General features: G+C 42.0%; 1 protein-coding gene across 3 annotated transcripts in view; it reads right to left on the reverse strand.

The window, feature by feature from the left end:
- Positions 1-394: 394 nt before the first annotated feature.
- RCOR3 (REST corepressor 3) overlaps positions 395-15,775 on the reverse strand; it is a 328,175-nt gene continuing 312,794 nt past the window's right edge. For 2 of the 3 annotated variants that reach the window (XM_069233951.1, XM_069233950.1), the window contains 2 exons: positions 2,107-2,348; positions 395-1,717 (listed from right to left, as the gene is read on the reverse strand). In XM_069233951.1, coding sequence (XP_069090052.1) covers positions 1,373-1,717; positions 2,107-2,348 — 587 coding nt within the window. In that variant the 3' untranslated portion in view covers positions 395-1,372. The remainder of the gene's footprint in view (positions 1,718-2,106; positions 2,349-15,775) is intronic. The other variant, XM_069233952.1, reaches the window with a different exon arrangement.

A 15,775-nucleotide genomic window follows, 5' to 3' on the forward strand; every position in this document is an offset into this window, starting at 1 on the left:
CCAGTCTTACTGCCTGAAAACGTTAAAACAAACACTTACTGATCAGTCTTTTTTATATGACATTTGAAAAACAACAGGATTTTAAGAGTTGTTGGTTAAAAAGCCAGGACTTTCTAAATATATGTGGCTATCCTTTGGGGCACTTGGCAGGTAGCTCGCTAATATACTATAGCTCAAAGCATTTTTACACATTGGGAGTCTGAAGGAGCGGTAAACAGATTGTGTCATCTAAATGTGTAGAAATAATTGTTATTCAGCCCCAAAAGTAACAATACTTCAAAGAAGTGCATGATGACATACCCGATTAAAAAAATATATCATGTCAGGATAGGAAGACATCTTTCTGGGCACTCGTAGTTACATTAATTTTGCAGTCTAGGCTGGAGATGACCTATTTTGATTACAATTGTGTTAAACGTTTTATTTCATCACCACGTGATAGTGGTATCCAGAGTAGTGTTGCATACAAAATAGTATTACAATAACATGTATTTATTTAACACAGGTAGAGCATAAATGCATTAAATAAATTAAAGTTCATTTCACAGCATTTGCCTTGACATGCAAATGTTGCAAGTTAAAAAAATATGTACATCTCTTCATCTCATCAAGCAGCTAAAAGTAAATATTAAACGTTTGCCTCAACTATTCGTTTGGCAATCTATAATTAAATATATCTATTAAAAATCTATAATAATAATAATAATAATAATTACTTATGTACGAGAGGGGTTCGTTTTTAATGCCAACTAATCTCTCCACTATTCATGTTAGGTAAACAGACTTCGAGACATTCACATACAACTTACCTTTTTTTTTTTTTAAACTTATTTCGAATGAACACATAGCCTACTACTCAGCTACACATGAATGACTTAGCATTTTATAACTGGTGAAATAAAACATGTATTATGCAACTAATCCATACAAATTGGAAGATATAATACATTTATGTGAATTATATTTCTCTATTAATGTTTGAAAGAGACTGTCTTAATTATCAAATTGTTTAGAATGTTAAATACGGCGAAATAATGGTGCTAACAATCTGAGCAAAGAACATTTGTTTCTGGGCAGGTTCTTCGTTTGACAGATTTTAAGGCTGTAGTCTGAAATGTCTAGTCTAGGGTACAAAAATATTAGTTAACTGGTGCATGTCCACCCTCTTCATCGTTGTAGTGAAGTCACCAGCTTGATAGCCAACTGTTATGGCTATGGTAGCTTTAGGTAATTATGCCATGTGTTTCTTCGCTTTCATATTCTTAGGCACCGGAAAACTGTTTATGCTGTTTTGAAGTCCCCGTTCTGCATAATTTCTTTAGCAGAATAGTTCTCTTATTTTGGATTTTCCATTGTTCTGCACAGTATGACTTTAATGTAGAGAAGACTGTGATTCTGTTTGAATTCCAATAAGTGACGGTGGTTGCTGGCTACTCACTGTGGTCGTTACCGGTCTTGGATTTAGACGAGGTGGAATCGAGCTAGCAGGGCGGATTAGTGGTGGGGGTGGCTGGTTTAAAGTTGGTCTTGGCTGGATGAATCGTGCTTGTTGTTGAAGTGGTGGCGGCTGCCGGTGGAGGGCTGGAGCGGCAGGAAGGGTTGGTCGAAGTAATGGAGGAGGCTGGTTCAAGGATGCTACAGAGGTTGTTGGTGCTGGAGTAGATGTTTGAGCAGGGGATGAGGGGTCTGTAGACACTGTGGCCTGAAGGGACTGTGCCTACACAAAGATACAAACAGAATAGCTACTTAATAAAAAAACAAGCGTGATTCAGAAAACACCAAGAGGAAAGTATAACGCTAGTAAATAAAACACATTTATGAACTAAAATGAACATTGATAGACAGTCAAGTAATTCTATTTTAAAAATTATGCAAGTTAAACAATTAATACAAAATAATAAATTTCTGTGTTGGATGTATACAAAGGTAAATAGTCTAATGTACAGTTACATGACTAACAATCAACAGCAATCCAAACAGCAAAGGCACCATCTTCTGAATTGCTTGTTTACCATTCTCCTCTAAAATTAATGTCGTACTGTACTATACATAATGAAAGGCTAATCTTCAACTCTTTGTCAGCTGAAATCTCATTTTGAAACACACCTCATCTTCTTCATCAGTGCTTTTTCCTGATGGCACATTAGAAGCACTTTGTGTGTCATCCCCTAAAGTAGAGGTATCACCATTAGAAGTCTGGGTTCCTTGTTCAGCTTCCCATTCCTGCAATACCTCCTCTAAGTTAAACCGACGCCTGTAGTTTACAAAGAAGTTCTTCACTTGACCAACAGTCTTGTTGCCAATTACATCTGCAATAGCTTGAAAATCTTTACCGTATTTGCGGACACCTGGAAGGCAAAGTAAATAATACACCTAAGAAGGAATAATCAATTTTTTTTATGTGTATAAATTTTACTGAGTCAGTAAAAAGGATTCAATCAAAACTATTTTTTTAATATTGATTGTAAAACTGAGCAAAATACTATGTTTTTAATTAGCAGTTCCCAACAGTATCATCCCCTACACCTAATTCTTGAATTTCTATAGCTAATATGTAGAAGTTGAGCAACCTTACTCTTTTATAAACATGGAAATTATTCAAGATAATGGCAAAATCTTTAGCACTATGTATAACTGTGTCCTGCTCTACTTTGGTTATTGACACCTACAAGTTACTTACCTTCAGTAACACTCTTTGTGGTGGATTTTCTATCTAACGGCAGGCTCTTCTCCTTGTAAATACCTCAAGGTAACTACTCTGCACTGGCAGGTAGCATTGCACCCACATATAGGTGCCACCCTTCAAGCTTACATCAGTTTTTCTCCTAACTCTGCCCACACGGTCAGGCATAGAGCTTACTAACTACTTAGTTGTGACAGTGTGCAAATCTCTAAATTGGGATTTTTTGGGGGATTTTATGGATGGCAAGAAGGGTGCATTCCACAGAACGGAGAGGCAGGAGAGCGGTGACTAATCTGCGGTTAGAGAGTCTCCATAGGAAAGAGTTATCGAAATAAGTAACTAGTTCATTTGATGGATACTTCTAACAGCACATTCCTTACCTTAGGAATAGATAGCAAAGCAGTACCTCCTTAGGGGGTGTGTCTGCTGAATGGCTCAGGTCAGAAAGTCATGCAGGACTATGGACAAAATGCCCTTCCTATTGGACCTGCTTGCCAAGGAAATAGTGTTTTGTGAGCATGTGAACATAAGTAAACGGAGCAGCTTGGCAAATGTCCAAAACAGGTACTCGGCCCACTAGCACGGTGGTAGAGGCTTTGGCTCCGGTGGAATGTGCCCAGAGGTCTTCAGGAGGCTGTTTCTTGGCCAGACCATATTTAGACAAAGAAAAATTTATCTCGAGATTGTCAGTTTCTGAACTGCTTTTCGCCCCCAGAGAAACCCACAAAGAGATGATAGTTTACCCAGTGATCTTTAGCACAGTCGATGTAGAAATTTAGAGCTCGTTTCTGGTCTAGTTGATGGAGTCTCCCTTCCTCACTTTACAGATGAGGAGGAGCAAAGAACATTGGCAGGGTAATGGACTGTCCAACATGGATAGAAGTCACAACCTTTGGGAAAAACGCTGTCTTGTTCCTCAGCACCAATTTGTCCAGGAAGAAGGTGGTTACAGTTGCAGGACAGAAAGTGCTTGCAGATCACTCAAACGATAAGTTAATGTGATCATTTTTAAGGTGAGAAATCCTAGAGGAAAACTGCATGGGCTCAAACGGGATGCACATCAATAAACTTAGAACCAGACTAAGGTCCTCCGGGGTATTACAAATGGTTCTGGCTGGGACTCATGGACCAGCCTTTTAAAAAAAAAAAAAAAAAAAAAGGCATCACAATAGGTGATTTAAAGATGGCTGTTCAGACAACTGTAGAAAGCAGATAAGGTCAACAAATGAAATGTAACTGCTGTTGCTGGAAGGCCTTGATCGGCTATAGGCAAGGAGAAAAGAAGAACTTCTGATAACTAAGCGTGTAAAGGTTAATAGACACCAAAGCAGTACCTCCTAAAGTGGTGGATTTGTGGAATGACTCACATAGGAAAATCCAGCGGGATCTAATGGTCAAAATGCCATTCCCGCCAGACTTGGTTGTCAAGGAGGTAGTGCTTCATGAACATATGAATTGCTACATATACTGCAGCTTGCCTGCCCAGCATCAGAACCGACGACCGACCGACTGACTGACTCCTTCAGAACCCACCCAAACCATCCACAGCTGGTCCACTTTCACCACAGGGGATACAGAAAGCATCATAAACGGCACTCACTCCGGAGCTCCCACAGACCCCTGCCCACACCACATCTACATCAGAGATAGCACATCCATCACCCCTGAGCTTCGCAAGACAATGAACTGCTCCATCAACACAGCCACCTACCCCGAATACAGGAAACACGCCGAGGTACCCCCCCTCCTGAAGAGACCCTCAGTGAATCCGGAGTCATACGCCGATGACACATAACTCTTCATATTCCTCACTGAAAACCCAGACAAGGCCAAGAGGAATGGAAGCCATATCGCAGCCTGGATGAGAGAGAGCTGCCTCAAACTCAACTCAGATAAGACCGAGCCCATCATCTACTTCAAACTCCACCTCAGCCTGAGACGACTACTGGTGGCCCACCTCTCTCAGTGCCCCGCTTTCTCTGACTGACCATGCCCGCAACCTAGGAATCATCCTTGATTCCTCCCTATTAATGACCCGCCGACAGGTAAACATTGTCACCTCCTCCTGCTGGAACACCCTCTGACAACTCCGAAAGATTTTCAAATGGATCCCAGTAGACTGCCAGAGGACAGTCACCCACTCCTTAGTCACAAGCAAGATCGACTACACAACGCACTCTACGCTTGCACCACTACAAAAAACATCAGAAAGTTGCAACTCATCCAAAACGCCACCGTCAGACTCGTCCTGAACCTCCCCGCCAGGAACATATCTCCCAGCACATGAGGACCCTCCACTGGCTCCCGGTGGAGAGAAAAATCATCTTCAAGCTACTCTCCCACACCTACAAGCCAGTCACATCATCGGACAGGCCTACCTCAATCATCGCATCTCTTTCCACAACCCTGCAAGACCCCGCCACTCTGCCCACCAGGCACAGGCCACCATCCCACGCATATGGAAAACCACCGCTGGAGGAAGGTCCTTCACCTACCTCACAGAAAAGAGCTCAGATATAGCCCATCGCTCACCATCTTCAGGAAGAACCTCAAGACGTAGCTCTTTGGATGAGGCTCCATCCGTCCCACCGCATCCCGCCCCACCCCCGGCACCTCACGGGTGAATAGATGTGCTCTACAAAAACTGATTGATTGATTGATATCCAGAAGAGGCACTCCGCATGCCAATGAAAGTGGTTGCAGCCTTTGCTCAGGTTAAGTGAGCCCTCAGACCCTCCGGGGCAGCTTCTTAGCCAGTGTCTAGGAGATTCTTTCTTCAGAGAACTATCCACCTTGATATGGTCCTTTTCTGGACTACCTTACTCTTCTACACCCCAGCGAACCCCATGAATAGGTGAACATCCAACTGAAGGGGTTTCCTACAATCCATCTAAAGCACAAAGCTCTTTTAGGGTCTAAGTGATGGAGCATCTCCTCCTCTTTCGAGGGGTGGGGCAAAGAATGATAAAAGGGTGATGGATTGTGCAACATGAAAAGGTGGCAGAATTGTCTGCAAAAATGCTGCCACAGTCCACAACAACAGTTTGTCCAGGGATAAAGGTGTTGTACGGTGGATGAAAAGAGCTTGTAGCTCACTAACGAAAGGCTGATGTTATCACTATGAGTAAGACAGTTTTGAGAATGAGTAGATGCAAAGGGCAACTACGTATCGGACAAATGAGGTACACATCAAGAAAGTGAGAACCAAATTAAGGCCCTTTTGTGTCAAGACAAAAGGTTTGGGTGGAAAAATGTGGACCAGACCTTTAAGAAAAAGCATCACAATAGGTGATTTAAAAAAGGACAATTGGTTTGGTAAATGTGAAAAGGCTGAAAGGGCCGCAAATAGCCTATATCCGCTTCCACAGGAAGTCCTTGCTGGGATAAGGACACCACAAAAAGTAAAAAAATCCAACACCTTTGCCTATAGTAGGTCTGTATGGCAGGAATTATACCAGGCCACAAACTAATCCTAGCATCTGGTGTAAACTGTTTTCGTAGGTGGGTGCCTGGCCACTACAATGACATCCACTACTTTGGAAAGGGAGATCAAAGTTAGTCAACTGTCGCTGCTCAATCACCACACATGGAGGTGTGGATTGGCCAGGCCTGGGTGAAGAACCCAGTCCTTCTGCTAAGACAGAAGATCCTCCCAAAGCAGAAGACTGATCGAGGAACTGATGCTATTGCCCACAAATCCCAGATACTACACTCTTCTTCCCTAATGCAGGGCCACCAGGAAGACTTGGGCCTGGTCATTCCTGATGTTCATCAGATCTATGCGCAAGAAAGGTAGTGGACGGAAGGCATGCAAGCTTTCTCTGACCCACCAAAGTGGAATGTGTCTCAGAGACAAAGCCTTCTTGGGAACTGTAGCTCAGACATTAAGCATTTTCAGCCGTGGTGAACAGATCAAGCTAGAGCTCTCCTCATTGCTCGAAAATGCCCTGTCCCACCTTGAGTTATAATTGCCATTTGTAATATGCAAGGCACCAGCACCTGAGTGTGACCCCCGGAGTTCAAAGATACAGCAAGATGGTCCATGGCTAGAGAGATGCCCTATCTGGCCAGTCAGTTTATAGAAGTGCAGAGCCTCTTGGCACAGGAGCCAGGATCCCACTCTGCCCTGCTTGTTGCAATACTACATGGCAGTGGTACTGTCTCTGAGAACCAGGAATATCCTCCCTTTGATGGAGAGTGGGAAAGCCTTCAATGTCAAAAGAATGGCAAGCAACTCCAATGAGATGATGTGCAGGTGAGCCTCCACTGGAGCCCAGAGTACTCTGACAGCTACCTTTCCCAGATGACCTTTTCCAACCTAACAGTGATGCATCTGTCACCTTAGTCAACTTTGGGTACTGTACTGAAAGGCATCTGCCTCTGGGCCTTTCAAGGCTTAGCAGCAACCACTGCAGTCTTCTGGAATGTGAAAATAGATATCCTGCAGGTCCAGGGCTACCATCCAGTCTCCTGGATCTAGGGCAGTTCCAGCTTGGGCCAATGTGAGCATACTGAATTTGTCATTTTTTAGGAAGAAATTGAGAGGGCATACTTCTTAAATAAGACAAGTTGCCTAAAATAGGATGAAGGCCGCCATCCATTTTTGGCACCAGGAAATAAAGGGAGCAACATTCAATCTGTATTTTTGATGCTGGGACCCTTTTCAATGGCTCTTTTGTTCAAAAGAAGTATCCACCTTCTGTCGCAAAATGGATAAATGGTTCTCTGACAGCCGCTCTGATGTAGGAATAATATGCGCCAGGTCTGAAAGGAATAATATGCGGCAGGCCTGAAAGGAATAGAAGGCATTGGAATAGGGACAGAGACAGATCCCACAGCAGGCGTCCAGAGGTGCAGATGAAGTCATGAAAAGGTCCGCCGATAGTAGTCCACATGGAGGCCTTCTAAGGTGCACCAGAGGAAGCAAGAAGAATGGCAAAGATGCACAACATGGCTTTCTTGAAACTCTCTGCATTGCCGATGGGCCTGGCATTTAGGGTTACATCGATTTGTGTGGAATTGGTTCCTCAGTGGGAGCCAGAGACTAGGAGGTAGATGTCTATGCGACTTCTCCTAAAGAGAGTGGTGGGGGAGGCAGAGTAATGCTTCGACTTCTTGTGTTTTTTTGATTTGCATTTACCTGACAACTTGAGTGCGAACAGGACCTTTCACAGGAACAGCTTTGAGAATGGGAAAGGATCCGAGTCCTCGACCAGGCCTTATACGCCTTCCCATGGTGTTCAGCAACATAGAGCTTGGCTTAGCGGACAGGAATCACCTTGGGATTCATTCGACCACAGTCCCCACAAGACATGGAGTCGAGGAAAGTCCCCAGGAATCAGAGACATACCTGGCTGGGACCTGTTCAAAACATCTGCCTCTGACACTCCCTACAAGGTTTAAACCCTGCAGTCTTCAGAGGGGTCATAATCCCTTGCACAATTAGAAAATATATTCGACAAAACCTCATCAAAAGGATGAGAAATGGTTGAGGCATTGAGCTTCGGATCCGTGTCTGCACTGACACAGAAAGAAAGGACCTGACGTCAGCATGCAAAGGTGGTGTCTATATGCGTCTCCGGTGTCACTTCTGGCATGGGATGAAGCAGACACCACCTGCATGCACACTGGAGCAATGCCAAGAAAATCTTTCAATCCAGTCTGGTGCCAGGGGATATTCACAAGGTGAGGGATCTGCAGTTAGACGTATCTATTAGATTTATCTATGTGAAAATAACTATATAGATGCAAAACAAGACAGTTCACTTTATGACTGTTCATAACCAATGTAGATTTTAACACAAGAAACCATTATAATTGGTTATCTCAGCAATAGAATTTAATATATTTTATTCCGAGTTTGGATAGCATGCAGAGTAAATTAGTAAATACAAGAGTGCTGAGAAATTACAACAGAAAAATAGTATTCTTTGCCTTCCTAGGTCAAAAACAAAGCCAAAACATGTTGACTAAAGGTTTTCATTGCATGAATGAAGTTACATTGAGGTTACTAAATAGGATATCCAACTGATGTTTTTTTGCACAACCGGTAGTTGAAAAACACTGGAGGCAGTACCTGAAAGCTCTCAATAATTAGGATAAGAGGCACAATACCTCTACACGTTTGATTAAAAAGAACAGTCCCTAACACCTGCATCATTTGACAAAAGTTTTTGGATAACAGCTTAAATACAAAACAAATTAGAGACAACAAGAAAAACATATAATTAAACATATAACCTCAGGTTCCGTTGTTAATTATCTTTAGTCAAGTGATGAACAACGTACTACAAACATTGTTTTTCCTGAGACAGAGATAAATTGTCAAAATACGCATAATCATACTGAAGATTAGATGTTATTAAAGTATGGGCTAAAGAAATGTAAGACGACATATGCAACATCTTAAACACAGTAATATAGTCCCCCTCTCATGCAGTCCCCCTTTTTCCTAACAGTTTTCTTCATATCTTAACCAATGGAGATTTTTAGAAAGATAATGCATAATACAGTATATGATATCCTTTAATCCCTTGTGCAAGTAGTCTGATAGATTGGCTGTCTAACTTCCTTTCAAGTATGAGTGTAGATACACCAACCGTAACTAAGCCTTTTGAGAAATAAAAGGAATTTTCACTAAGAACAACAGAAAAATACATTCTACACAAATACATTCCATGCACGACACAATTGTTATGCATTTAAAGCAGCTGATAATTTACTCTTTCCTCATTACAAACACCGATAAAACAAAGAGCAGTAAGACATTATCTTTGCATGTTCGTTATGAGTGACACCAAAAAGAAATAAAAGCTACTTACCTGTAACTGTAGTTCTTCAGTATTGGTATCTTTCTTAGAGTCACATGCTCAAATCGCTTCCCACTGCAAAAGATGAGACAACGCTGCTTGTACAACTACCACAGCCTTTTGATAGTGTTGAATCCAAAGAGTAATGCTGGGTGAATGAAGGTCTATTCTTCTACGTTGCTGCCCTAAAAAGTCCCGTATTGACACACCAGCAAATAGAACAACCGAAGTGGAATCACTTCTTGTAGAGTGTGCTTTCACTTTACACTCCAAAGGTCTTCCTGCTTTGCGATGACAAAACACAACAGTAGTTGAGATGCAGTGGTCTACGCTCTGTTTCAGAATGAGTGTAAAGTCCTCTTTGCCCTATATTCTTCGAATTTTGAAGAACGTCTTTAAAACTACACTCATTTAAATGGAATTTTGATGGTACCTTTGGAATGAACTGAGGATATGTCCGCAATATAACTTAAACTGCACATAATGGCTCTTTAATGGTAAGGGCCTGTTTTTCACTCACTCTTCTTGTAGAAGTCAATGCCAAAAGCAATGCCATTTTCCAGGAAAGATATTTCAATTTAGCTTCATGAATTGGTTTAAAAGACGCTTGATCAACTACTAAAGTGCTGTATTTAATTGCCTAGGAGTTGGTGGATGCGTCAACTGAGGATCACCTTTAAAACGTCCTCTTAAAGACTCCTTTACAATTTTATTTGCCCATAGGGATGCTTTATTGGAAGATATCCTAAAGTGTGATTCAGCTGCTACATGAACTTTAACAGACACATGTGAAAAGCCTGATCATGCTAGGTGTAACAGGTAAAGAAGCGCCTGCTCAAGCTGAGAAGATATTGAGTCAATATGACTGCCCAGACACCATAAACAAAATTGTTTCCATGTTTATGTGCAACTCCTGCTTGTTGTCTCAGGCGTGGCCTTAGTTAAGATGCCTCTATAATCCTCTGGTATATCTACATGTGAGTCCTCATTGTGCTCAGGAACCAAGCCAATAGGTTTTAAGACTTTGGATACATGTGAAGTACTTGGCCTTTGTGAGAGTCAACAAGTTGTAAACAGGTTTCAGATGGATATGATGATGTTGTGATAGGAGAAGTAGCTCTGTGAACCTGTACTGTCAGGGCCATTTTGGGGCTATTAGTATTATTCAGCCCAGTACCCTCTTCACCTTGTTCAGTACTTTTGGAACCATAGGTATTGAGGTAAAAACCTAGAAAAAGATTCCTGACCCTGCTATTGAAAGCCCATTGCACCACACCACCAGTTGCTCATGCCAATTTGTGTAAAATTGGCATATACCCTTTTGAGTAGTTGCAAAGACTTAAGATGTTGTTCAGTAGTTGCTAATTAAAATTCCAATCATGCCTCCTTGCCTGTTGATATAAGGCACTGTTGTCATATTGTCTGTGCACACCAGTATCAAAAAGGCTCTGATCCTTTGAAGAAAAGCCTGGAGACTTAACACCACAGCTTTCAGTTGTAAGAGACTGGTATGGTGACTATTCCATGGATTTGCAGATCTTGCAAGTAGGCTACCCTCCCTTTTAGGGAAGAGTCTAAGGTCATCACAAACAGTGGTGATGGAGCCCACAATGTCAGGACCAACTGAGATATTTGTTTACCGGGTCCACTGGGTAGAGCAGATTTTATTCTTGGAGTGATGTCTACTACAACGCTGAATGAACCCTGAGTTTCAATCCAACGCTTGTCCATCTCTTGTTGCAGATGCCTTATTTGCAGCCAGCAAAATGGAATCAGAGGGATGCATGATGACATCATCCCTAACAGTTATCTGAACAGGTGTAATGAAAAGGACTATTTTTTAAACAAACGGTTGGCACTTTCTATTTTATTCATATGCCTTTTCAGCAGTTGGTAAGGTTTGTATTTTGTAGTATCCAGAAAGGCTCCAAGAAACATTATCATCCTGCATGATTAAGGGAAGAGTTCTCTGTTCAAAGAGAGACAGGCCTATGTATTTGAGAATCTGAACACAAACCATGGTTGTCTTTTTGCTGCTTGACAAGAAGGAGCTTTGTCCAACCAGTCTTTGAGGAAAAACATGGTGACCTTTCCTTCTTAAATATGCGGCTACTGGAGTAAGCCATTTGTGAAAAATTTGAGGGGTGAATTTAAAGTAATTTGAGAGGAATCTGCATTAGTAATACTGTCTGACCACTTTCAAACCGTATTTATTTTGCGTGGTCTTTTGGATGTATGGTCCAAGGTTCAGAAGGCAAAGGATGTCTTCGAGGTTGAACATGCAAAATGACTGTTTTCCGAGGTATTAATTTAGTTTCCGAAGAAACCTGTATTTTGCTGAGTGAAGAGCACTTGCTTTTTAGCTTACTTTCTTAACATGATTAGAATCTCCATTTGCAACAGACAAAGGTGGACCTGGGATCTTCTTTAAGATGGTGTATGTGGATGTCCGTGGAGAAATCCTATAGTAAGATTGTATGCTATAAGATCCAGAGCCCAACTATCTGTAGTCACACTCTCTCTACGTGATAATTAGTGAGACGTCTTCCAACATTGTTTGGTGGAGAAATGAATGTGGCCAGCGCTCCGTTACATCACAGTCTTCTGACAGATTCCTTTTTTTTTAGCACTTCGTTATGAGCTTGCCTCGTTTAAGTGGCTGGTGGTGTGGCCTTCTAACTGCTGAACTGAATATTTCTGAACAGAGACCGGTTGAGGATACTGATAGGGCTGATATCCTACTTTAAAAGTAAACTGACCTCAACCTCTAGCGCCACAAAAGGGCTGGTTACTTCTGTGCTGCAGGACATTAAGTGATCTTGTTGTGTCCATGACATTTTTGATTGACTGTAGAACATCATCCACATGCTTCCCAAAGAGTGTTTCTCCATCACAGGGCATGAGCTTACAGCAAGACCTTACTCAGGACCTCTGGTTTGAAAGATGCTAACTTCAGCCAGCCCTGCCTCCTGAGAACTGCACGCATGCAAGCGTCTGAACCCTGTAGATGTTATATCCATGGCACAGTCTATCATCACAGATGACGCTCTTTTCACTTCATGCAGACTGTTCTTTGCCTCAGCTGTCTTGTCCTCCAGAGAAAGTTCAAAATATGTGCTAATGTCTAGCCACATCAGTCTGTCGTAACAACCAAGGATCACTAGAGTTGGCAGCCCTTATAGTTGCTGCCATGAAAGATAACCTCTTACGTGTATTGTTCAAACGCCTACCTTCCATGTCTGGTGGTGCATAATTGGAAGTAGATGGCTTCTATGATCTTTGGGCAGCTTGCATTACTATGGAGTCAGCCTGAGTTTGGTTGGTAAGAGAGGCATGTGTATCCTCTTAGCCTTATATTTTGTTTAGACGAGGGGCATCTGCAGATACCATCACCAGGTTCTTGATGACCTGTAGACCTTTATTCCAAGTGAAATATCTCACAATAGCTTTAGCTTATGTGTGAAAGAGAATTTAAATCATGTAAGAAACAATTTGATTGTTAGACTGAATTTGGCTAATCACATCTTTTAGACACCCATTGTAAAAGATCATGAACACCTCCAATGTCATCTGGAAGTGAGTATGCATGTTACAGAACAGCGCATGGGGAAACAGGTGCTAAATAATCTTCCCATTCTGAACCCACATCTTGATCCTCCTGTACTTCTCCTTCCTCACATTCATCCTTCGAGTAGGTGTCACCTCTCATCATAGGTAATACAGGTATGAGGAATAGTTGGATGTGTCTGCGGAACCAGCGAGTCCAGTGACGAAGATGAATGCTTTGGTGATTTTGTGTTTGAAGATTCTGAGAACTTTCTATAGTAATCACCCAACAGGAGCAGCAACTCTTTATCTACAGCTCACAGATCTTGCTCAATCTTTTCTTGGTACTACATCTTTTGCTCATAAGATTCATATTCCTCAAAGGGACAGTTTTACTTTGCGGCATATCAGCTGTGTGTCAGCAGATGTGCTGGGCTAAACCACAGGATTAAAAAGCGCCTTTCCTCAGAGTTCACATTGTCCAATAGGTGACTTAGTGACAGAGGCGACACCTGGCTTGGTGACATATTCCGGGAGCAACGGCACGGAAATGCCCTGGTCTGTAATCAACGTGATCTTGTGGGATTTGGTTGATGGTGTGAATGGCCTCTTTACTGGCAGTACTTCTGTTGGTGGTAATACAGAACAGATCCTCGACATAGTGGATGTCGAAAGTAAGATGACAATTGTCAAGGATGATGTTGCTGAATTGGCTGGTGTCATTGTCACCATCATTGACAGAGGCAACACTGACTGTCGAGGGAAGTCTGGTCAATGGTTTCTGCCGCCAATAATGGCACTATCAACAGTGGTGACGTCTTTGTAAGCTTTAAGGGTACCTTTTTGATGGCTCTGGAGGCTGTGATCTTGATCTGCTGCCCAAAGCTACATCATTTTTTTTCTTCGCTGATGAGGGACCTTAGCAGATGGACTTTAGTCTCAGATTGCTTTGATGTCTTCTTAGGAGGCTTCTTTTCAGATAGAGTGCTTAGAAGGCGATTTGTCAAAGCATCAAAGAGTCTAAGAGACCTTTTTTGGATGTTCTGAAATGATGTTCTGTAAGAACTCAGAACAAATGATGGTAGAAAATGTTCTGAAGCAGTCAAATCCGGTTGAGAAATGAAAAGCTGAAGATTTTCAGGTTTTCCTGAGCTGAGCTTAGCATAGCTCAGGGTGACTCCCTCCAACACAGAATGCGCAGTAGGAAATACGAAGTATGGTAGCTTGAGGGGAGTTGTGATCAGGATACTGCAATTTGATTGCTTGATAGATTTTTTCAAATGTTGTGAATGCTGTGTTTTGTAGCCTTTGCAGGCTGTGCTTAACATAATATTGCGACTTTGTAATGTCTACAATTCGATTCAGCTAAGTGTAGGACATTCATGCAGTACCTCAAAGTGATTTTAGTGAGGCGTTCCTTCGGTAATGGAATATATGGTGTGAGGACATCGAGAAGCTGGTTGTGCTGTACTATCCTGTCACTGTTTAGGTCAGTGGCGACAGGAACATCGTTTGTTTGAGGCACTGCCTCTCTGTGCCTAAACTCTCTAAGCAATATTTTTAGCCATCCTCTACTCATCTCTAAACTGAGCAGGAGTCTTCAATTCTTTTTTGCCATAACCATTTCAATGGTCACAAAGTTTGCAGTTTATAGTAGCACATTGAGTGTATTTGTTGTTTTGACTTTTTATGCTGTTCTATTAACCTTCACATTAGAGAATGATATGCAAAACATGGCTCCTTCTCCATTCATCTTAGCAAACCCTTTAAAGGGGGCAAAATTGAAAAAAGTCTTTCAAACTTACACACACATGTATCTGGTGATAACTTGTTGGAAGAGCAGACACTAGCATTACTGATGAACACCTTAGGTGCAGAAGGACTGGATGTCCCCGAATATCTGTCAGAATAGTGTCAGGGGAAGGGGCATAGTCTCAAAGAGTATGAGGTGGTAAACAGGAACACAACTTACTTGTGAGTAGGCTGCAAGTGACTATGAAACTATAGAGGAGTTGATCACAACTCTCCAGAAGCTGGTTGCGTCGTGTAAATTTACGGCATTAACAGAAGAAATAGGGATCAATGTGACAAGGTCTGCTAGGAGCTATGGATGAAGGATGAGCTTGCTTTAAAAGATGTGATTTCCAAGGCCAAGAGAGCTAAACACACGATGAGCTGTGAGGGTGAGTTAGAAAAGGGAGAGAGTGGAAACACTGGAGGTGAGCACAGTGGAGGTAAAGATTAATACCAGGGTCCAGGGAAAATTTAAGGGGCAGTGCTATAGGTGTGGAAAATTTGGTCACATAGCCAATAACAATGAATGTCATGCTGCTAAAGCAGTGTTGGCAGAAAGGCCCCTTTATAAAATGCTCCAGGAGTACTGATAAGAAAGGCAAAGGAATGGATGTTATAGAATTATTTGGGAAATTTGCTCTAAAAGTTGAAGAAAATGTTGTTGGTAATTTTACTAATGTGAAGAAGATTGAGAATGAATGTAACTACGGACATGATGTTTAATTCTTGTTCCAGGTTTAGCATAATTTCTTGGCAAAAAACAACATTATGCAAACAAGCACACAGCATAAAGCTTGAGTGTTAGACCTGGAGGCTATGGGGAGGAGTGGCCATGCTTTCGATATTATGGAGCCATGAAATTTGAAAACCTGACCCAATATTAGATTAGGTGATGGACATGTTCTCCCCTTGGCCGGAAGTTACATATGCTGGTGATATTACC

The sequence above is a fragment of the Pleurodeles waltl genome, chromosome 5, assembly GCF_031143425.1.
Source record: "Pleurodeles waltl isolate 20211129_DDA chromosome 5, aPleWal1.hap1.20221129, whole genome shotgun sequence".
NCBI lineage: Eukaryota > Metazoa > Chordata > Amphibia > Caudata > Salamandridae > Pleurodeles > Pleurodeles waltl.